This window comes from Trichechus manatus, unplaced genomic scaffold (assembly GCF_000243295.1).
Source record: "Trichechus manatus latirostris isolate Lorelei unplaced genomic scaffold, TriManLat1.0 scaffold00454, whole genome shotgun sequence".
NCBI classification, from domain to species: domain Eukaryota; kingdom Metazoa; phylum Chordata; class Mammalia; order Sirenia; family Trichechidae; genus Trichechus; species Trichechus manatus.
In genome coordinates, this window is record NW_004444390.1 from 103,737 (window position 1) to 127,989 (window position 24,253).

The following is a 24,253-nucleotide window of genomic DNA, read 5'->3' on the forward strand; positions in this document are numbered from 1 at the left end:
TCTCTCATGAATATAGATGCAAAAATTCTCAATGATGTTATACCCAATAGAATTCAGCATAACACCAAAAAAAAAAAAAAAAACCAGGAACAAGTGGGATTCATAGCAGGTATACAAGGATGGTTCAACATTACAAAGTCAATCAACATAATTCACCACATAAATATGAGAAAAAAAGAAACACATGATCATCTCAATAGATGCAGAAAAGACATTTGATAAAATCCAACCCTCATTCCTGATAAAAACTCTCAATAAAATAGGAATAGAAGGGAATTTCTCAACACAATATAAGGCACCTATACAAAACAAACAGCCAACATCATTCTCAATGCAGAGAGGCTGAAAGCATTCCACCTGAGAACTGTAACAGGACAAGAATGCCCTTTATCACTACTCCTGTTTAACATCATGCTAGAAGTCCTAGCTAGAGAAATAAGGCAAGAAAAAGAAATAAAGTACATCCAAATTGGTAAAGAAGAAGTAAAACTATCCCTACTTGCAGGAAATATGATACTATATATAGAGAACCCTGAAGATTCCACGAGAAAACTACTGGAACTAATAGAATGATTTAGCAGTGTAGCAGGATACAAGATCAATATACAAAAATCAGTTGGATTCCTATACAAGAACAAAGAGAATTACAAAAAGGAAATCAGGAAAATAATACCATTTATAATTGTTGGTTGTTGTTGTTAGGTGCCATCGAGTCTGTTCCAACTCATAGTGACTCTATGTACAACAGAACGAAACATTTCCCAGTCCTACAGCATTCTCACAATTGTTATGATTAAGCGCAATGTTGCAGCCACTGTGTCAATCCATGTAGTTGAGGGTCTTCCTCTTTTTCGCTGACACTCTAGTTTACCAACCATGATGTCCTTTTCCAGGGACTGGTCCCTCCTGATAACATGTCCAAAGTTGTGAGCCAAACTCTCGTCATCTTTGCTTTTCATTTATTATCACACCTAATAAAATAAAATACTTAGGAATAAATCTAACTAGGGATGAAAAGGGCTATACAAAGAAAACTACTACATATTACTGCAAGGAACCAAAAGAGACTTATGTAAATGGAAAAACACACCTACCCAAAGTGATCTACAGATACAATACATTCCCGATTCAAATACCAACAGCATTCTTTAACAAGATGAGAAAACTAATTATTAACTTTATATGGGAAGGAAAGAGTCCCCGGATAAGTAAAGCATGATTGAAGAAGAACAAAGGAGGAGGCCTAACTCTACCTGATCTCAGAACCTACTATACAGCCATGGTAGTCAAAAAAGCCTGGTACTGGTACAAAGACAGATATTTAGACCAATGGAACAAAATTGAGAACCCAGACGTACCCACAGTCAGCCGATCTTTGACAAAGGCCCGAAGTCCTTTAAATGGGGAAAAGACAGTCTCTTTAACAAATGGTGCTGACAAAACTGAATGACCATCTATAAAAAAATGAAATAGGAGCCATACATCACACCATACACAAAACTAATTCAAAATGGATGAAAGATCTAAATATAAAATCTAAAACTATAAAAATCATGGAAATAAAAGTAGGGACAATGCTAGGGACCCTAATATATGACATAAATGGGATACAAATCATAACTGACAATGCACAAACACCAGAAGATTAGCTAGATAACTAGGATCTTCTGAAAATTAAACACTTATGCTCATCAAAAGACTTTACCAAAAGAGGAAAAAGAGAACCTACAGACTGATGAAAAAAACTTGCTTATGACATATCTGACAAGGTTTAATCTCTAAAATCTATAAGATACTGCAACATTGTAACAATAAAAATGCAAATAATACAATTTAAAAAATGGGCAAAGGATATGACCAGACACCACCCTGAAGCAGACATTCAGGAGGCTAACAGATACATGAGGATATGTTTGCTATCATTAGCCATTAGAGAAATGCAAATCAAAACTACAATGAGATACCATCTCACCCCAACGTTGCTAGCACAAACCAAAAACACAGAAAATAACAAATGTTGGAGAGATTGCAAGGAGATTGGGACTCTTATGCACTCCTGGTGGAAATGGAAAATGGTAAAAATCACTACAGAAAACCACATGGTGCTTCATTAAAAAGCTATAAATAGAAGTACCATATGATCTAGCAATCCCACTCATGGGAATATATCCTAGAGAAATAAGAGCCATCACAGTAATAGAGATATGCACACCCATATTCATTGCAGCGTTATTCACAATAGCAAAAAGATGGAAACATCATAAGTGCCCATCAACAGATAAATGGAAACAAATTATGGTACATACACACAGTGGAATACTAAGCCACAATAAAGAACAGGAATTATCCAGTAAAACATCTCATAGCATAGATGAATCTTGAGGGCATGATGCTGAGTGAAATAAGTCAATCATAAAAGAACAATGTATGAGACCACTACTATAAAAACTCAAGAAAGGATTACACACAGAAATAATTTTTGATGGTTACAAGAGAGGAGAGGGGTCAGGAGGGGAAATCATTAACTAGATGGTAGAAAAGTGTTGACTTTGGTGAGGGGAAAGACTTTACACGTTATAGGGGAAATCGGTACAACACGGCCAAGGCAAAGTCATAGAAACTTCATAGACACATCCAATACCTTGAGAGACCAAGTTACTGGGCTGAGGACTGGGAATGTGGTCTCAGGGAACATCTACGTCAATTGGCATAACATAGTTCATAAAGAAAATGTTCTACATCTGATTTTTGTGAATAGTGTCTGGGATCTTAAAAGCTTTCAAGCAGCCATCTATGATACACCTACTGGTCCTATCCTTTGTGGAGCAAAGGAGAATGAAGAAAATCAAAGACACAAGAGAAATGTTAGTCCAAAGGACTATTGGACCACAAGTAGCACAACATCCACCAGCCTGAGCCCAGAACAACTAGATGGTGCCCAATTACCACCACCGACTGCTCTGACAGGGATCACAATAGAGGGTCCCAGACTCCCAGACAGAGTGGGAGAAAAATGTAGAACAAAATTCACATACACAAAAAAAGATAAGACGTACTGGTCTAACAGAGACTGGAGGAACCCTGAGATTATGGCCGCCAGAGACCATTTTAACTCAGAAATGAAGTCACTCTGAAACTTTACCCTTCAGCCAAAGATTACACAGGTCTATAAAACAAGTAATAACATATGCAAGGGCCATGTCTCTTAGCTCAATCACGTAAATGAGATCAAATGAGCAACACCTGCCCAAAAGCAAAGATGAGAAGGTAGGAAGGGACAGGAAAACAGGACAAATAGAAACGGGGAAACTGGAGTGGAGAAGGGGAAAGTGTTGATACATGGAGGGGATTGCAACCAATGTCACAAAACAATTTGCATATAAATTGTTGAAAGAGAAACTAATTTGCTCTGTAAACTTTCACCTAAAGCACAATAAAAAAAAATTACATTAACTTTTTTTGTAATAATAAAGAATTAGGGTGAAGTATAACATTAAATGTGGGTTTTAAATTAATAAGCATAGAATGGATATCTCTCTAAAGAATAAAATACACTGGACAAATACAAAAACAAAAAATCATATGGAATTGCATAGGACCCAGAATAGAAGAAGCAATCTTGAAAAGAAACGAAGACGGAGAACTCACATTTCCTTATTTCAAAACTTACTACAAACTTACTATATCTAACTAACGTAGCTAAAATAATCAAGGCAATGTGGTATAAGCATAAGGATAAACACAGAGATGATTGGAATATAGTAAAAAGTCCATAAATAAACCCATGTGACTAAGGTAGTTGACAAGGGTTCCAAGACCATTCAATAGGGAAATGAGCCTCTTCACCAATCGGTGCTGGGACAACTGGATAATCACATGCAAAAGAATGAAATTGGGCCTTTACCGCACGCCATATACAAAAATAAACTCAAAATGGATCAAAGACCTAAATATAAGAGCTCAAGCTGTTAGAAGAAAACAGAGATGAGTTTTTATTACCTCTGATTTGGCAGTGGAATCAGATATGACACCAAAAGCACAAGCAACAAAATAAAGCATAGAAATATTGGAATTCACAAAATTAAAATCTACGTTTGTGCTTCAAAGGATGCTACCAAGAAAATAAAATGATAAACTATTAATGCCATAAAAAATTTTCAAATCATATCTCTGATAAGGACTTATATCTAGAATATATTTTTTAAAACTTCTTAAAACTCAACAACAAAAACACAAACAACTGAATTAGAAAGTGGTCAAAGGGCATGAATATACTTTTCCCCAATATATACACAGATGGCCAATAAACACATAAAAAATGTTCAACATCATTCGTCACTAGGGAAATGCGAATTAAAAACACATGAGACACCACTTCATACCCACAAGAGTGGTTATCATCAAAAACATTTAAAAAAAAAAAAAAGCAACAATTATTGGGGAGGATGTGGGGAAATTGAAACCTCTGTACTCTGTTGATGGTAGTGTAAAATGGAACAACCTCTTTGGAAAACAGTTTGGTATTTCCTCAATAAGCTAAACAGAGAATTAGTATATGACACAGGAATTCCACTCATGGGTATATACCCAAAAGAATTCAAAACATATATCCACACAAAGACTTGTACATGAATGTTTATAGCGGCAATATTCATGATAGTCAAACGCAGAAAAATACACCAAATGTCCATCAGCTGAAGAACTGATTAACAAAATACAGTATGTCCACACAATATAAAAGTATTTGTCCATAAAAAGGAATGAAATATCCATACATGCTATAACATGAATGAACCTTATAAACATTATGCTAAGTGAAAGAAGTCAGTCACAAAAGACCATATATTGTAGGATTCTGTTTATATAAAATTTCCAAAGTAGGGAAATCTAGAGACAGATAGCAAATTAGTGTTTGCTTAGGGGTGAAGGATTGGGTGGGATTGAAATAGGATGATAGCTAAAGGGTGAGGGGTTTCTTCAGAGTTTATGAAAATTTTATAAATGTGACTATGGTGATGGTTGCACATATTTGAAAATAGTAAAAACCACTGAATTGTACACCGTAAATGGGTGCATTTTATGGTATGTGAATTATATCTCAATTAAGCTCTTATTAAAGATAAAAAACAGTAGTTCACACACTTATTGTCAAAAGCAATGGGTCCAAGAAGTCAAATTTTATGAGCTTCCTGATGTTTTGCACAAAGAGGTCTTGTGGGTTGTTGAGGGAATCGATGTTCACTCCAAATGACGTGCTAGTGATCACATCCATGCTGTAAGCCCCGAAGATGCTAAGTAGAGAGAGAAAAACAAATTTAAGATCATTATCTCTTCACTATCCCTGTGTAACACATTCAGCAAGAAGGGCATGTAAATTCATATGCCTGGGGAAAGACAGGGAAAGAGCCATACACTTTCAAAATCATCTGCTGGATCAGCTGAGGGTCTATGTGTCCATCATATTCATGGGGCATTTATCAGGTGACAATGATGAAACTGTCCCTACGCTAGTGATGACAGGGACACAAAGGTGTGTTAGGCCCAGCTCTGAGCTCTAGGAGCTCAGTCATACAAGGACGCTCCCACAGATGAGACAAACTACTGCAGTGAGTATTGAGTGAGGAAGATGACAAGTGTGTAAGAGAAGTGCTGGAGAAGTACAAAGGATAGAATAATGATTCTTCCTAGAAGAGTTCAGAAAGGTGACAGTGGATCTAATTCTTACTTCCTCATAACATGTATGCCCACAGCAGAATAATATATAGCATTTTGCTGGTATCTTCAGCAAACCCATGAACAGATTTATGTTGTTCCAACATCTACATTTGAACTTTCTTGCTTCAACGACTGAGAGCCAATAATAACCAAATCCCTTTCCACTCGCACTATTCCAAACCTCTTACACTCAACACTTAGTATTATCAATCATGTTTCCTCTTTCTTAAAGTTTTTTTGCTGTTGTTGTTGGTTTTTTTGTTTTGTTTTGTTTTTGTTTTTTTATGTCTTCTAGAAAATACAAGAACAATTAAGCAGATAAACTAATCCAGGCTCATGTACACAGTGGAGAAGACCCTTTCTCTCCTGGCTGTCCTACCATTTAGTGTGAGTCACGTTTCTTGGGTAACTCACTGGAGTTGTTAACACCATACACCTTTGTTTATTTGATCACTAGAGAAATTCACCTTTGAGGGTTTCAACTCAGTGGCAGGCAGCTGGGGGGGTTTATGACAGAGCTCAGAATCCCAGCCACCACACTCCTACTTACCATTTCAATGAGACAGGCTTGCCTTTGTGTGCTGCCTCTCTCAGATGCTTCACCAACATGTCTCCAAACTGGCTGATGATGGGGAACATCTAAACACAAAACATACTACCATCCATCGGTAAATATGGAGATCCAAGACATAGAAAGACCACCCTTTCCCAAGCAGGGAGCAGTAAGTGACAATTTATCATGAATCTTATAATGGCTTTTCTGGTATATAAAGATAAAAGACTATCTTAAAGAAGTTCAAACTCAGCTGACTATCCTCTGTCAAGGGACCTCACTTTCTGTCTGTCCACAGATCGGTTCCTTGAGTTTCTTATTAGCAGTCCTCTTATTTTCTAACCTCCTTGAGTTTTCCACTGCTGAAGGTTGGAGACAACAAAGTTCGTAGCCTCTTCCATTCTTCATCCTCAGATATGGAAATGGCAGATTTCATAAATCCTATTGGACCAATATTCTGGAATACAAAGCAAATGATATTTCCCCTACATAAGTTCCAGAGGTCTTCATAGTTGTAGATAATTTATTGGACAGGCATCATTTACTCAATAAATGCTTGAAGACTCTACTAGGTTGAAGACCCTAGGCTAGAAGTTCAATCGATATTTATCTCAAATGCTCCCTGTGAGAGTGGACACCCAGCTACCTGGTGTGGTTTCCAACATTTATTTGTCAATCTTCTTTTAAATGCAAATGTCCACAATGTAGGTAAAATCTTTTCCCAGGAGAATAGAAAGGAAAAAGACCTAATACATGCTCCAAGATTGTAAAAAGCAGAAGGGATTGCTGGCATAGCCAGATGACCTTGGCTCAAACCCGTTCTGTCATTACATATATCTATAGGATGAGCAACTTGAATAAGAGAAGTCTTGTTAATGTTAATGGTAAATTTTTTTTAAATAGTAGTTAATACTTTAAAAATTAAGAATATTTGATATGTGAAATCATACTATATGTGGCCATATGTGACTGGTTTCTTTCACTGAACACTTTCAGAATAGTATATATATATATTTGCTTTTCTGGAAAAAAAAGAAATTGCCCCTTACTTGTTCCCCCATGAATGGAAGGAAAAGGAAGGAGATAAGTCTATTTCCCAGCTTCAGTCTGTCCTATCAAGAAAACCTATTTGAAAATTTTCTTCCATATTCCAAAATTGTATAAACTAGAGCTAACATCATACTTAATGGTTTAAGAGTGAAAGCTTCCTCCCAAAGATCAGGAACAAGGAAAAACTTCCACTCTTATCACTCTTATTCAGCATCATATAGGAAGTCCTAGGTAGTGCATTAAGACAAGAAAAAGAAATAAAAGACATACAAATTGGAAAGGAAGAAATAGAACCGTCTCTGTTTTCACATGATATATAGTCATAATAAACAATTTCAAGAGTATGCAAAAACAAGAAAGCTAAAAAAAAACTCCCAGAACAGATAAATGAGTTCAGCAAATTTGTAGGATAAAATAGCAATACATGAAAATCAATCACATATTTGTATACTAACAATGAACATGTGGAAATTGAAATTAAGAAAACATTACCATTAACAATCATTCCAAAGAAAATGAAATACTTAGTTATAAATCTAAAATGATTGGTTGCTAACCAAAAGATTGAAGGTTCAAGTACACCTAGAGGCACTTCAGAAGAATGGCCTGGTGATCTGCATCTGAAAAATCATAAAAATCAAAAAACTTTATGGATTCCAATTCTACTGTGACACACATGGGGTTGCCATGAGTTAGAGTCAACTCAATGGCAACTCGTTTGTTATAACTATAACAAAAAACATACATGATATACTTACTGAAAATTACAAAATACTGATGAAAAGAAACAAAGAAAATCTAAACTAATGGAGAGATATACTATGTTCATGGATTGGATAATCCAACATAGTAAAGATGTTTATTTCCCCCAAATTGATCTCTAGCTTTAATTAGTTCTTATCAAAATCCAAGTAAGGTTTTTTTTAGACACAGACAAGCTTATTATAAGTTTGTAGGGAAAGCAAAACATTTTGAAAAAGGACTAAAAAGTGGGAAGAATAACTCTACTGTGCATTAAGATTTACTTTACAGCTGCAGGAAATGACTGCATAGCATTGGTGGAGGAATAGACACATAGGTTAATAGAAAAGAATAGAGAATAAGAAATAGACCCAAACAAATATGGTCAACAGTTATTTGACAATGGTGTAAAATTAACTTCATGGAGGAAAGATAGCCCTTCCAGCAAATGAAACTGAAGCAATTAGACATCCATTGGCAAAATAACGAGCCTCAACCTAAACCTCACAACACGTGTAAAAATTAACTTGAAATGAATCACAAGCTTAAACGTAAACGCAAAACAATAAAACTTTAAAAAAAATTGGAGACAAAGATGAAGGAGAAAAAGGAAGGGAAGACTAAGATGAAGACAAAGAAGAAAAATAAAGCAGAAGTGCAAGGAGGAGGAGGAGGAGAATGAGAGGAAGCAAATCTTCTGGACCTAGTACTAGGCAAAAAGCTTTCAGATTGGACCTCAAAAGAACAATTCATGAAAGCAAACATAATAAATTGTCCACAATTTTAAAAAAAGTTTGCTCAGCAAAAGACCCTGTTAAGAGGAAAAGACAAGGTATAGACTGACTGTAAAAAAAATAGCAAGAGGGAGCCTCATGATGGGGGAGAAGTTCTATAACTTTTTTTTAACTATTTTTATTTTTTTATTGGACTTTAGATGAAGGTTTACAGAACAAACTAGCTTCTCATTAAACCGTTAGTACACATATTGTTTTATGACATTGGTTAACAACCCCATGACATGTCAGTACTTTCCCTTCTCAACCCTGGGTTCCCTATTACCAGCTTTCCTGTCCCCTCCCACCTTCTAGTCCTTGCCCCTGGGCTGGTGTGCCCCGTTACTCTTGTTTTGTCCTGTGAGTCTGTCTAATCTTTGGCTAAAAGGTGAACCTCCAGAGTGACTTCATTACTGGGCTAAAAGGATGTCCAGGGGCCATACTCTCCAGGTTTCTTCAGTCTCAGGAGCAGTTCTATAACTTGATTGTGCTGGCAGTTACATAAATCTACACGTGATAAAACTGAACAGAGCTGCACTGACACACACAAACACACATGCAAGTGAGCGAACATAAAACTGATGAAATTCAAATAAACCCTGTGAATTGTACCAATGTCAATTTACTGGTTTGATAGCATATTGTAGTTACCCAAGATGTTAACATTGGGGGAAACTGGATGAACAGTACGTGAGACCTTCCTTATATGTTTGACTTTTTACTTTTTTTTTCAAACTTACTGTGAATCTATAATTATTTCAAAATTTAGAAGGTAAATAAATAAAATTTTCAATGAAAACATTGATACCTACCCTCCGGTTTGTGAAGATGGAATAACATTCTTTCACCAGTACCGTCTTGATCATGCATGGGTCTGTGATGGCTATTACAGGCAGTTGACCCTCATAAAACCTATATCCAAAAACAGCTGATTATCTTATCAAACTCAATTCTGCAACTGGAGCCACTCCTGAAAGACCATACATTCATTCTGATATGACAAAATCTATACTCCTAGTTGCCCAATACACAGAAACATTTTCCTTTAGTTCAAATTAAGTTATGATACACAGTAAGACTCTGACCACAGAACCACTAGAGTTCTCATAAAATAAAGGGACATTTAAAGACAAAAATAGCTCTTAAAAGAGACCGTGGTTAGAAGAATATTACGAGTGTTAAAGAGAGGTGATGGACGCATGGCTATTTCCTTTATCTTTCTTTGTAATTTTTTTATGTTTAAAATACTTCATTTTTGAAAAGACATTTTGCTAGTGAAAAATTGAAGGCAAATAATTATCTAAGAGCAAAATATAATTAATTAAAGAAATTCTATTCACTCAATCATTTAAAATTGCAATTGTAAAGGTACGTCAAAATATGAATAATACATATGGCATTATCAGATAGAATTATAGACATACTAATTACAAACATGTAAAAATATGTACACAGAAAAAATTTCGAATGCTAAAAAAGTGATAATAGAAATATGAATGATTTTTGCCCTATTTTCAAGAAATTCTAATCTTTTACAGTTTTTTTAAATATTATTTTACATATTAAAGAGAGGTATTTGGTAGCATTAAGCCTAGAAAAATTTTGAAAGAAAAATAAACAGGTATAAAGAAACATAGAGGATCATGTATAATTCATCTTTACTTTCTTTTTCTTACATTTATTCTTATACGTGGACCCCAAATGGACCTCAGTTCCATGTTGATGACATCATAGCATCAGGGAAATCCCACTTTGACAAGTGTGCCAAGCAAAGCTGAGTCTCTATACATGATATATCCAGATTGGGCCTGTTCTTCTGGCAATTAAGATGTTCATTTGTAGGAATAAGCCAATGGAATGAGATATACTGTAAGTTTACTTACACTGTCCTGACTTTTTTTTTTTTTTTTTCCATTACCTATCATTTGCATTTGTTAGAAAGTGGAAGAATTTTGAAAAGCTGCCTATTCTTTGACTTCACAGAGGAACCTCAAATGGCTCTGTGATGGCATATAAAACTTGTTGGGAACCACTGAGTGCAGTAAATTTCCAAAAATGGACACTCTGAAACTCAGGGAGTGTAAGAACGTATCAAGGATATTTAGTGCTGATCCTCTAAGTTATTAGGATGAAGTCTATTAGGATTAACACCTACTAAAAGGATTTGCAATATTACATTGACAGGGAAATGCCAGAAATTCAAGCCGGATTCAGAAGAGGATGTGGAACAAGGGATATCATTGCTGATGGCAGATGGATCTTGGCTGAAAGCGGAGAATACCAGAAAGATGTTTACCTGTGATTTATTGACTATGCAAAGGCATTTGACTGTGTAGATCAGAACAAATTTTGGATAACATTGCAAAAAATGGGAATTCCAGAACATTTAATTGTGCTCCTGAGGAATCTGTGCATAGACCAAGAGGCAGTCATTCAAACAGAACAAGGGGATACTGTGTGGTTTAAAGTCAGGAAAAGTGTACATCAGGATTGTATCCCTTCACCGTATTTATTTAATCTGTCTGCTGAGTGACTATTCCAAGAAGCTGGACTATATGAAGAAGAATGGGGCATTAGGATTAGAGGAAGACTCATTAATAACCTGTGATATGCAGATGACACAACCTTGCTTGCTGAACGTGAAGAGAACTTGAAACGCTTACTGATGAATACCAAAGACTACAACCTTCGGTGTGGATTGCACCTCAACATAAAGAAAACAAAAATCGTCACAACTGGACCAACAAGTAACATCATGATAAACGGAGAAGATTGAAGTTATGAAGGTTTCATTTTATTTGGATCCACAATGAACACCAATGGAAGTAGCAGTCAAGAAATCAAAAGAGTTATTGCTTTGGGCAAATCTGCTGCAAAAGGTCTCTTTAAAGTGTTAAAAAGCACAGGTGTCACTTTGAGAACTAAGAGACACCTAACCCAAGCCATGGTATTTTCAATTGCCTCATTTGCTTGTGAAAGCTGGACAATGAATAAGGGAGAATGTACAAGAATTGATACCTTTTAATTAAGGTGAATTATTTTATGGTGATACCAAAGAATATTGAACATACTACGGACTTCCAGAAGAATGAACAGTTCTGTCTTTGAAGATGGACAGCCAGAATGCTCTTTAGAAGCAAAGATAACCGCTGATTTTACCGAAATGTTGGCAGTTCAAACTCACCCAGTGTCTCGGAAGAAGAAAGAACTGGTGATCTGCTCATGTAAAGATTATATCCTAGAAAACACTATGAGGCAGTTCTACTCCATCACCAAGGGTCACTATGAGTCGGATCAACTCAACCGCACCCAACAAAAGGGTTTGAAATAATGCATTTTTATGCAATTAAAGAGGACCTATGGAAGAATAAATGGACAGAACTTAATGCTAGCAGTTTCTGGAGAAAAGTACTTGTCTACAACTTTGTTGTCCTTATTCAGACTGTAGACTGACACCAAGAGACTTATGATATCATAGGTATGACAAGTTTCCAAGAACTTTACAAGAGAAAGTTGATCCTATGAGGCTCTTGGCTGCAATTGTCCTCCACATAGCTGAGTGCCTCATCACAACAAGTTTTTCCAATGGAAGTTTCCAGAATACTCACCCCCATAATTTTCCATACTTTTTAGAACATTTCATGTCAAAATTCCACATACCCTGCAAGGAGAAACAAAATAAAATCAGGTTATTCTTTTAAATGTACTCAACTCTACCACTTTCTGGGTCAAAAAAAAAATTCAAATCAGATGAAAGCAAGCTAACTCTCTATTCTGGATAGAATTGTGTCTCTCAAAATGATATTTTAAAATCTGAACCTTCTATACCAGTGAATGTAAACTCGTGGGGAAATAGGGCCTCAACAAAGGGCTCAAACATATTAAAAATTATGGAGATGGTGCCAGATCAAATAACAATTCATTCTGTTACACAAGGTCACCATGAGTTGAAATTGACTCTACAGAAACTCACAAGAAAGATGTTATCAGGAACTTCCAGGCAACATGGTGCTTTAGACAGAAGCACCATGCCATCCCTCCAAAGCAAAGACCTGAAAAACTAAGTTGAAGAGAGACAAACATCAATCCTGAAACCCTAAGCATGAAGTGAAGAGATAAAGAGCTCAGCCAAGCACCAAATGGAATAAGAAACTGACAGAGAACAGAGACCAAGGAGAGATACACGCAGTGGTCCCCTATCAGCTAACACAGCACAAATTCGCCATCTTGGACTCCTGTCAGAGATTGGTGAACAGGGAGTATGGGAAAGCAGCTTCACAGAGCTCCCAGCAGGACACAGAACAACCAGTAACCAGAAATATACTCTTTTCCACCCCCCACCCTTCTTCACCCCTACTTGGACTGCTCTGCTTCCTGCAGCCACAGTCTCCTGGCTGGAAAGCATCTGATTTATCCCTGTGCCACTTGGATTCCACTCCGCCCACAATGGCCGGCTCCTTGAGTGCCATTTGTTTGTTCCTGGTGTTGCTTTTTTCTGCTTCTTTTGGTTTCTTCCATACCTCTCACCACCTCCCCCTCCTTTCTCCAAATACCTGGCCCCATGTGCCATCTCTGCTTCTTCCTGGAAGGCTACGAAACACTGCTCGACTGTGGAACTGCTTCCCGGCCAACATTGCCACGCTGGTGGGATCCCTGGGGCTTTTGTTTTGTTTGTATGTTTGTTTCTATTTGTTCTGTTTTGATTTGTTTGTTAGTTTTCTTTTTCTTTCCTTGGCTTGGGAGCCCCTTCTACCTGGGCTGTATGGTAGCTACTTTTCAGTCTTTGCAGCTGTGCAGTGGGATCCCTAGGAGCATTTATTTTCTCTTTTTTTGTTTTTTTCTTTCGTTTTCTTTTCTCTCTTTTCCCCTTTTTATCTTTCTTCATTTCTCAGTTTCTCATTTCTCTATACTTACCTTCTCTTTCTGTCTCCTGAATACCTGGCCTGTGTGACACCTCTACCCCTTCTAGCCAGGCTGTACTTTGTGGCCTGGAAGCCACTTCCCCAGTCTTTGCAGCCACACTGGTGGGATCCCTGGGGGCTTTTCTTTTCTTTATTCTCTAATTTTAATTATTTTATTTATTTCCTTTTACCATTTTTCTTTTTTCTTTTTGTTTTTCTTGATTTCTTAGTCTCTTATCTCTCCACTCCAATGACAAGCTCCCTTAGCACTGTTTTTTGTTTGTTTGCTTCTTTGTTTTTGGCTCCTGTTCCTCTCTCCTCTCTCCCAAACCCTTCTTAGCTCCACACATCACAATCTCCTCCCCCTTTCCTGCCTACTTGCACCGTGCACTGAACATCACACCCCTGAGCAGCATAGGCACAGCCTAGCAGCACAGGCATGACTGGAACCAGCCCTGCACTGATTCCTGGCCTGCCCTGTCAGCCATAGTATGTGCCACAAAATACCCACTCCACAAACTCCCCTTCAGCTGGACCTGCCCTGCTGCACCACAGCTGAGTGGCAGACCCTGCCCGTTGGAAAACAAGGTGAGAACTATCATGCCCACAGACAAGCAAACAACAAGAACCCATAGCCTGTCTGCTCAGACATAATCAAATAAAACAAAAAAGCAAACGAAACAAACAAATCTAAAATTAATAAATGAAGACGATAACTACTGAATGTCCAGAAGACAGCAGAAAATGTCAAAACATATTAAAAAAAAAAAAAAAAAGGACAGGATAGTTCCAGTAAGCATCCAAAATAAAACACCAGATGACTTTCCAGTAGAAAAAAAAGGTACTAGAACTACCTGATAAGGAATTCAAATCTCTAATATTCAGAGCTGTCCAAGAGTTGAAGCAAAAAGCAGACAAAAATGAGGAAAAGATAGACAAATTCATGGAAAATACAGACAACAAAATGGAAGAATGAAGGAAAATAATACAGGAACAAAATGCCAAAATAAATTCACAACTAGAAATCATACAAAAACAACAATTAGAAATCCAAAAGATAAACAATAAGATTTCAGAAATGGACAGTGTCATAGAAGGGCTGAGGAGGGTTTGAAATGATGGGAGACAGGATCAGCAAAATTGAAGACAAAACACTTGGATACGACTCTGTTTGAGGAAAAATCAGAAAAAAGAACAAAGAAAAATGAAGAAACTCTGAGAGTTATATGGAATACAATCAAAAGCAAAAATTTGTGAGCTCCAGAACAGGGGGATAAAACAGAAAACACAGAGAGGATCATTGAAGAACTGCTGACAGAAAACTTCCCCAATAACATGAAAGATGAAAAGCTGGCCATCAAAGAAGCTCAATGAAACCCAAATAGGATAGACCCTATAGCAAAAAGATGGAAACAACCTAGATGCCTATCAAAAGATGAATGGATAAGCAAACTATGGTACATACAAACAATGGAGTATTAGGCAATAATAAAGAACAATGATGAATCTGCGAAGCATCTCATAACATGGATGAAACTGGAGGACATTATGCTGAGTGAAATGAGTCAATCACAAAAGGACAAATATTGTATGAGGCCACTACTGTAAAAACTCATGAAAAAGAAACAATCTTTGAAAGTTACGATGGATGGGAGGGTTGGTGGGGGAAATACTAAATAAACAATAGATAAGTGGTAACTTTGGTGAAGGGTAAGACAGTACACAATACTGGGGAAGCCAGCACAGCTTGTACAAGGAAAGGACATGGAAGCTCCATAGACACATCCAAACTCCCTGAGGGATGGAATTGCTGGGCAGAGGACTGTGGGGGACAAGGTCTCAGGGAACATCTAGCTCGACTGGCATAACATCACTTATAAAGAAAATGTTCCACATTCTACCTTGGTGAGTAGCATCTGGGGTCCTAAAAGCTGTGAGCAGCCATCTAAAATACTCCACTGGTTGCACCCCTTTGGGAGCATGGGAGAATGAAGAAAACAAGATACAAGGGAAAGACTAGTCCAAAGGACTAACGGACCACAACTACCATGGCCTCCATCAGACTGAGTCCAGTACAACTAGATGGTGCCTGGCTACCACCACTGACTGCTCTGACAGGGATCACTACAGAGGGTCCCCGACAGAGCTGGAGAAAAATGTAGAACAAAAGTCTAACTCACAAAAAAAGACCAGACTCACTGGCCTGACAGAGACTGGAGAAACCCCAGAGTATGGCCCCCCAACACCCTTTAGCTCAGTAACGAAGTCAATCCCGAGGTTCACCGTTTAGCCAAAGATTAAACAGCCCCCTAAAACAAAAATGAGACTAATGGGACACAACAGCCCAGGGACAAGGACTAGAAAGCAGGAAGCTATAGGAAAGCTCGAAATAGGGAACCCAAGGTCGAGAATGTAGAGTGTTGACATGTCATGGGGTTGTTAACCAGTATCATAAAACAATATGTGGACTAACCATTTAATGAGAAACTGTTTGTTCTGTAAACCTTCATATAAAGTACAATAAAAAAACTTTAAAAGAAGAAAGATGTTATCAGTTAACTTAAAATGAGGTAATACTAGAGTAGGGTGAGCTCCAATCCAATATAACTGCTGTCATTATAAGAAGAGAAGAGACACACACAGAGAGACATGGGGAATATGGTCATGTGAAGACTAGAGCAGAGACAAGAGTGATGCATCTACAAACCAAGCAACACAAAGGATTTTCTGGAACCACTAGTAACTAGGAAAAGACAAGGATACATCTTTCCCTAGAGCCTTAACTGAGAGCACAGCCCTGTCTACAACTTGATTCAGACTTCTGGCCTCCAGAACTGTGAGGCAATGAATTTCTGTTGTTTTAGCCCACCGACTTTGTGGTATTTTGTGATGGCAACCACAGGAAATTACTACACTATTTTTTCACTGGAAGATAAAGGGAAGTTCTTATTCAGAGACATCTTAGGGTTAAAGAGGGGAAATAGAAGAAAACTCTAAATGGAGAATTGAAAATAACTTTCAGGAATTTTCTCCAAGTATTGTAGACACTGAATGATGTAACTTTGTCTATGAATAGTAACTCTTTGTCTTTCTGAAATGTTTTTGCTTGTGCATATGTTGTCTCTAAAATCTCACAACCTTCTGAATAATTATCTCCATGGGCATGCAAGAAAACTGAAGCTTGGAGCAAATGAGTAAGTGTCCCATGACACAGTTTTATTTTGTCACTTGGGGTCACTAAATTTGAAAGTGATTCAACAGCACCTAACAACATGTATTTGCTTTAAAAAAAAAAAAAAACTCATTTAGTAGTTAAATATCTGAAGTTGATAGACAATCACCACCTTTTCTCAGCAATACACGCTCATTTCTCAGATTCATTTCTAGAGATGGCTCCTTGGATGGAAAAGAAGAAAGGAAGAAAGTTCTTGTTCTAGCTCTCAAATCCCTAAAAGATGGTATGAGCAGCACAAGTTGGGGAAAGCCATGGAAATAACCACAGGGGTGTTAGCAGTTCTTGAGAGACTACAGTACGTCCAAATTATTAGATGGTAAATACTTGAACTGCCTAGTAATCTGAAGTTCAAAATCTATCCAGGAGGAATGACAACAATAAAAATATAAATTAAAATTTTTTTTTAACAATCTATCCAGAAAGGAAAAAAAAGAATGCTACGCAGCACTCATGCTAGAATTAAGAGAGTTTGAATCTAGAGTACACAGTTTAATGAGCTACTACCAAGACTCCCTTTGTTCATTTCTCCTGAGACTAAAGACCACTATGCCTTCTTAGGAAGAAGCACCTGGCAGAAAGATACTCCTCCTCAATATATTCACATTAGAACATCAAGTCTTGTGCTGAATCAGCCAGGGAACTGTAGTGTCAGACTGCTGTAAAAACCTCAACATTTGACAATAGAGCCTTTGAGGAATCCAGGCCAATTTGCTGCATGGAGTACACACAGTTTCTAGAAAGTTCAAGAAACTTTTTCCTGAGGAAGGGCATTTGTATTGATGAAACAGAGCAGGCATATGCAACAATAAGAAGCAAAAGTAGGAGCCACGACACTCACCTTGTGATAGGCCAGAACATTTCCCACAAAAGGCAGAGGCTTAGGCCCAGGAATCCCGAGCTTCTTTAGAACATTATGTGAATAGGTTCCATATCTATAAAGTGAGAGACAAGACAGGTCACCAGAATTTTAGTATAGATGTCAGTGTTAGGGAGGTAACATGTAAGTGATAAATAGCAATAACAACTCCAACAGCAATAATCACATCTCATCACCATCTCCTTTCTCATTTCTTCTGTGAGACCCACAAAAAGTAATAATGATTAGTGAAAAGCTGCTAAAACCATCCTGATACTAATCCTAGAGTGAATACTTGAAAAGGTCCCCAAACTTTGGGCTCCTAGGAGGTTCAAGTTGGAACTTTTCCAGAGTCTTTGCTTGTGTCCATTTCATAAGTGGACTCTTACAGGATTTGAGGGTTCCCATTATATGTAAAGAGGTTCCTAGGCGGTGCAAACAGTTTGTGCTCAGCTGGTCACCAAAAGGTTGGCAGTTAGAACTCCACCAGTGGCACCACAGAAGAAAAGACCTGGTATCTCCTTCCATATGGATTACAGCCATGAAAACCCTACGAAGCAGCTCCACTCTGTAACAAATAGAGTCGTCAGAAGTCAGAATCAACAGGACAGCACAAGACAATTCGAGGTAGAGAGGAGAAAAAAACTTCTTGTTCTGATGATAAGGTTTTGCATATTCATCACAGAGGGTTAACAAGAGCCTAAAGGAATGTTTTTTCTTACTATTTACTCTGAGGTGTTTATTATGCTTTTCCTTCACTATATGCTCTGACCCACATTTTAGGGTCTGGTTCTTCTTAAATATGCCTTCACAGAGAGGTCTCAGAGAAGGCACAGTTTCTGAAGTCTATATCTAAATCTACAGACAAGCCTTGCCACTCTGGTGTTGTTACTGAGAGATGGCTAACTAGAGGAAGAAGTGAGGCTGAGGGAAGAGCTATTGACAACCATTCACAGCGAAGCCGCTTGTCCTGCAAGGTTAGCACCATAGAAGCAATTTAGAAACATATACTTGAAAAGTATAAACGTTTCAACATGCCCTACAAATGTATTAAGTTAAAAGGGAAGGGACTTTCTAAAATCCAGGCCACTTCGTTACCCAACATAAAATAACCTGTTGCCATGAAGTTGATTCTGGCTCATAGCGACCCTGTAGGAGAGAGTAGAACTGCCCCATAGAGTGTCCAAGGAGCAGCTGGTAGATTCAAACTGCCAACCTTTTGGTTAGCAGCCAAACTCTTAACCTACTGCACCACAAGGGCTCCAACATAAAATAAGCGATCATAAAATGTGATGGGCAGCGGTAAATGAGACCTTGTTTTCTCTTCTTTGGAGGTAACCCCTTTAATTCAGTGTCAGTGCCAAATATTTCATACAAATCCCATCAATCTTTTAACATGCAATAAAATAAAACCTTAAAAGGACATGTAGGTCAGCAACAAAAAGAAATGAGCTATCAAGCCACAAAAAGGTATGGGAGAAGCTGAAAAGCATATTGCTAAGTGAAATGTCTCCTTCACTCTCAATATTACCCATTTGAGTGACCTTTTTTTTTTTAAACGTTCCTCTGCTGGATTCTTGTTGACTCATTTAGGTCCAAATTGGTAGTCAATTCCAAGGAACAATGTCACTAAACACTCCTTGCCACAGAAATTTGGATTTGTGAAGTGGGGCGGGGATTGCTTATGAAGCAGTGACTTCATAGGATCTGCATAAGATGACTAATAACCACTTATGGCTTTGTAGCAGCCAACACTTATGCAACTTCCCCTCCTCTATCTTTTTTTTTAATCTTCAAAACAGCCAGGGAATAGTGGTCATATAAGCATGATAACCCCAATTCCAATGTCACAGAGGAAGGTGGGAAGCTACTTACAGGTAGAGGAGCACCAGGCTAGTGGCCAGAAGAATCCAGGTCTCCGTGGAAAAGCTTGGGATCAGGTCCATCGTCACTTTCCTTGCCTGAGAACCTCCTCTGAATTTTCCTTTGATCTGGGTGTGCTGATCTCCACTAGCAGTGCACAGCCTCCTTCCCACCCCAGCTGTGAGTCTGGGAGGATGCTGGCAGGTTTATGTACTTGGAAGGGGGTGGGTCCAAGCAGCAGCCAGTGAAAGGGCCACCTGAACTCCATCTGCAGCCTGGGGAGTTCAAGTTATACTTTGAACTAGGCAATAGTTGGAAGCAAAGCATCCAAGTATACCCCCACTTTGATCTCCCTGGAGTTCGTATTTTGTGGGAAATCTATAACTAAACAAATCAGTGTTATCAGTAAACTCAAAGGTTACTGGCACTTACCAGAAATTCCAAGTGAATCTAATGGAACCGTTAACTGTCTATGTTACCTAGGGTGTTTTGTAATAATTTGGGTTTAAAAAACATGTTGTTGTTAGTTGCTGTCAAGTCGCTTCCAATTCATGGCAACCTTATATATAACAGATCAAACATTACCCTGTTCTATCCCATCCTCACAATTGCTGATATGTTTGAGGCCAATGTCGCAGCTATTGTTTAAAAAATAAACATTATAAATCTGAAAATTTTTTTAAAAGAAGGAATTTCAAGTGAAGGCACTGGCCTTAAAACTATTATGACCTTCATTTTCAACATGGCTACTCTTACTCCAAAATTTTTGAAATTCCTCCAAACAGGTAGAAGAAACTCATGCAATGTCCTCTACCTCAAGTGCTTTTGTGACTCTGGAAGACTCCTATTCATCTTGCAAAGCCCAGATTAGATGGAAGCCTCATGGCTAGAGTCCTACCTCCCTAACCACCTCAAATTTAACCACTTTTTCCTCTGCACAGCTTCCAGCCTCTTACATATTTCTATTGCTGTTTTGTTCACCCTCCAGCACCATTGTTTATTTCCCTTTTCAGATCCTGAACTACTCAAGGGCACAGTTAGTGTATTAGTCACAGTCATGTCCCTAGTATCTTGCAGAGTGCCTTACACGAGTGCTTGCTGAAAGCTAAGAGGACTTGAAGTACTTACTGAAGAAAATCAAAACCTACAGCCTTCAGTATGGATTACACCACAACATGAAGAAAACAAAAATCCTCAAAACTGACCAATAAGCAACATAATGATAAATGGAGAAAATGTTGAAGTTATCAAGAATTTCTTTTTCCTTGAAGCCACAATCAATACCGACAGAAGCAGCAGTCAAGAAATTAAGCAACATATTGCTTTGGGCAAATCTGCTGCAAAAGACCTCTTTAAAGTGCTACAAAGCAAAGATGTCACTTTGAGGACCAAGGTGCCTCTGACCCAAGCCATGGTATTTTCTATCACCTCATCTGCATGTGAAAGCTGGACAATGAATAACGGAGACCAAATAAGAATTGATGCCTTTGAATTATGGTATTGGCAAAGAATATTGAATATACCATGGACTGCCAGGGTAATGAAAAAATCTGCCTTGGAGATGTATAGCCAGAATACTCCTTACAAATGAGAATGGAGAGACTTCATCTCACATGCTTTGGACATGTTATCAGGAGGAGCCAGTCCTTAGAGAAGGACATCATGCCTGGTAAAGCGGAGGGTCAGCAAAAAAGAGTAAGACCCTTGATGAGATGGATCGACACAGTGGCTGCAACAATGGGCTCAAACATAGCAACGATTGTGAGGATGGCACAGGACCAGGCACTGTTTTTGTTCTGCTGTACTGCTTGGGTACAAAGATGACTAAGATTCATACATTATTCAGATTAAAGATAGAGATAAACAAACAGATTACTATAGTACAACCAAGCAAAAAGTAAATATACAGGTATGAGAAATGTGTCCTTATCCACATAGTACCTTACCTATCTTCTCAGTCTTGTTGGCAGTTGGCCAAAGTTGAATCTCAAATAATATTCAAAGACACATTAAGCTCTCACCCAAGCATAAATGGACAACTTGTCCAGAGACTCAGGGACTCAAGGAACACCATGTTTGATGCTTTCATCCTCTTATACTGAGAGCCCAAAAGGCACATATTCTGGGAAGTGTATCCCAACTCCCACTGGCCAGGTAAATGTTCACAAAATGAGGAAGCACTCTTGTTCTGGAATGACTTGGATAACAGATATACATTTCACAGATCACAATCTTGAGTATGCAAAAAAGAATGTAAGATGATTTGCCTGCAACACAGCTCTAAAGTCTCCATTCTTCTTGGCAGAGGAAAATTTGATCTCACCAAATTAGAGTAGCCAGGTAGAATATAAGTTTTGGAGGCTAGGGGACAGGAGTAGCCCTATGCCCTCATGGTGGGGGTGGGGTTGTTACTGAAAGCAGTGCGTTTGCTGCCTGCGCTCTTGTTAAGAATAACTAAGAGTCGTGAGGATTTCAGGCAAGGCATGGTTTATTACTGGCAGCAAGTAAGGAGACAGGGAGATAGCTCCCAAAGCACTGTCTCTCTAAATAAAGGGCTGGAAGAAGTTTTATACTACTCGGGAAAGGAGAAGTCATACACATTCATTAAACGTCTGGGAAATGGCATGCATATTCAAAAAGGGGTGTGGGGTGGGCATGTAGGCTGACCGAGCAACTGGTTGCTAAAGATGGAGGCACGTGTTCCCTCAAGATGGCTCCTTGTGTACTCTTGACATCCGTGTGTTCCCAAGAAAATGACAGCGTATACTGAAACATGGAGACCGGGTTCACCTTCAAGTCACCTACTGTTTCATGGCACATGCATGAAGTCTGGTTTTAGTTGGCTTGCCTGAAAAACAACTGTAAGCAGGAAGATTAGAAGGAAACAGGGTGGGATGACTCATTATCTTGGTCACAAGACACTGTAGTTGCTCAGAAATTTTCTACTGACACAGCTTGTTGCCTGAGGCCTATCCAGTTCCTAGCTGGTCTCAGGGGGAGGCAGGTCCTTGGCCATTCTCTGTCCTCTCCTTAGAGTAGGTGTGCACCTCACCTCAGTGTCATTGTGTGTTGGTTGTGCTCTCTCCTTGCTAGGTTCAGGCACTAAATATAAAAGAGACAGAATCCTTACCCTCACATAGTTTACAGTCTAACGGGGGGAGAGAGACACTAAACCAATAACCATACATATAACTATTGCATTACAACTTCGGATAAATGCTACCAAGTAAAAGAACCTCTGTACTTAGGCTCCCAGCAGTATTTGATACTGTTGGCCCTTTTCTGTTTCCTTAAACTCTCTCCTCCTCTGAAAGCTAAGAAGACAACAGAATCAACAGGACTTGATGGATTGCAAGTGTGACGTTGGACAAGCCTGGGCCTGTTTCTTCATCTTTCATTGAGGAAAATTGATCAGAATTGACCTAAGAAGACCAAGGTTCTCCTTTTCCCAACCTTCATGCCCCTTCAGAACCACCTGCCTCTCTCTGCCTCTGTGTCCCTCTAGGAATTTCTCCTCCTGCACCATGGTGTGGGGAAACCCCAACTCTGACATCTCCCTCTGGCAACCCTCAACACCGTGCTGGAAAAAGGACTCCCCTCAGAAGTTTCCAAAACATATCCTAGGGGATCTAGAGCAATTATTCTCTGCCCTGATATCCCCTAGCTCTCCATGGGTTTTCTATAATTCACCTCCACTCCCCTACCCTTAGGCTCTAAGACAAATAAGAATGTTCATCCTCTTTCCCTGAGACATGGAAAACTAGTTTTTAAGCTTTAAATATCCATTTAGCAACCCAGACACTGAGCACTGGCTAGTTATCTCTCTGTGCTCTATCTATAATAATATAAATCTTCCCTGGAATAAAGGATGCCTATGACTAAATTCAGAAAGGCTGAAGTTCAAGAAATTGTGACAAATGGTGAAAACTGTAGTCCTGTCTTCAAATCCATCTTACTACTTTTATGTGTCTGTCTCCACTCTTGGTTCATCAGTTCCTATAGGAAATGAGATTTTCACCCTACAGAAACAGCGTTTGTCAAGTTCACCATGATCTTCTAAATTCTAAATACTCAATCCAATGGATGTTTGCAAACACTTTGTCTTTCATTCATTCATTCATCTAGGCAATGGGTCAAGCACTTAACATAAAGTAAAGGACAAAAGAGACACAACCCTAGTCCTCACAAATCACAAATCTTCCACTCTGTGGGAGGGAGAGAGGCACTAAACCAATAACCATGCAAATAAATATCACATCACAAATTGAGATCAGTGCTATGAAGTAAAGGACCCCCCTTCTTAGGCTACCAGCTGTATTTGATACAGTTGGCCCTTCTCTGTTTCCTCAAACCCTTTACTCCTCTGAAAGCTATGAAGACAATGGAATCAGCAGGACTTGATGGAATGGAAGTGTGACATTGGACACAGCTAGGCTTGTGTCTTCATTTGCCCATGAGGGAAACTGACTAGAATTGATGTGATAGGACCAAGGTTCTCCTTACTCTAACTTCAACACCCCTTCAGAACCGCCAGGCTCTCTCAGGTCTTTGTCCTTCTGGGGTTTT

General features: G+C 38.5%; 1 protein-coding gene across 1 annotated transcript in view; it reads right to left on the bottom strand.

The window, feature by feature from the left end:
- Positions 1-24,253, bottom strand: part of LOC101344770 (cytochrome P450 3A4-like) — a 69,235-nt gene that overhangs the window by 22,700 nt on the left and 22,282 nt on the right. The window contains exons 2-8 of the mRNA XM_004391082.2: positions 19,700-19,962; positions 17,807-17,900; positions 12,441-12,493; positions 9,645-9,744; positions 6,612-6,725; positions 6,266-6,354; positions 5,143-5,291 (exon numbers count right to left, since the gene is read on the bottom strand). Coding sequence (XP_004391139.1) covers positions 5,143-5,291; positions 6,266-6,354; positions 6,612-6,725; positions 9,645-9,744; positions 12,441-12,493; positions 17,807-17,900; positions 19,700-19,770 — 670 coding nt within the window. The 5' untranslated portion in view covers positions 19,771-19,962. The remainder of the gene's footprint in view (positions 1-5,142; positions 5,292-6,265; positions 6,355-6,611; positions 6,726-9,644; positions 9,745-12,440; positions 12,494-17,806; positions 17,901-19,699; positions 19,963-24,253) is intronic.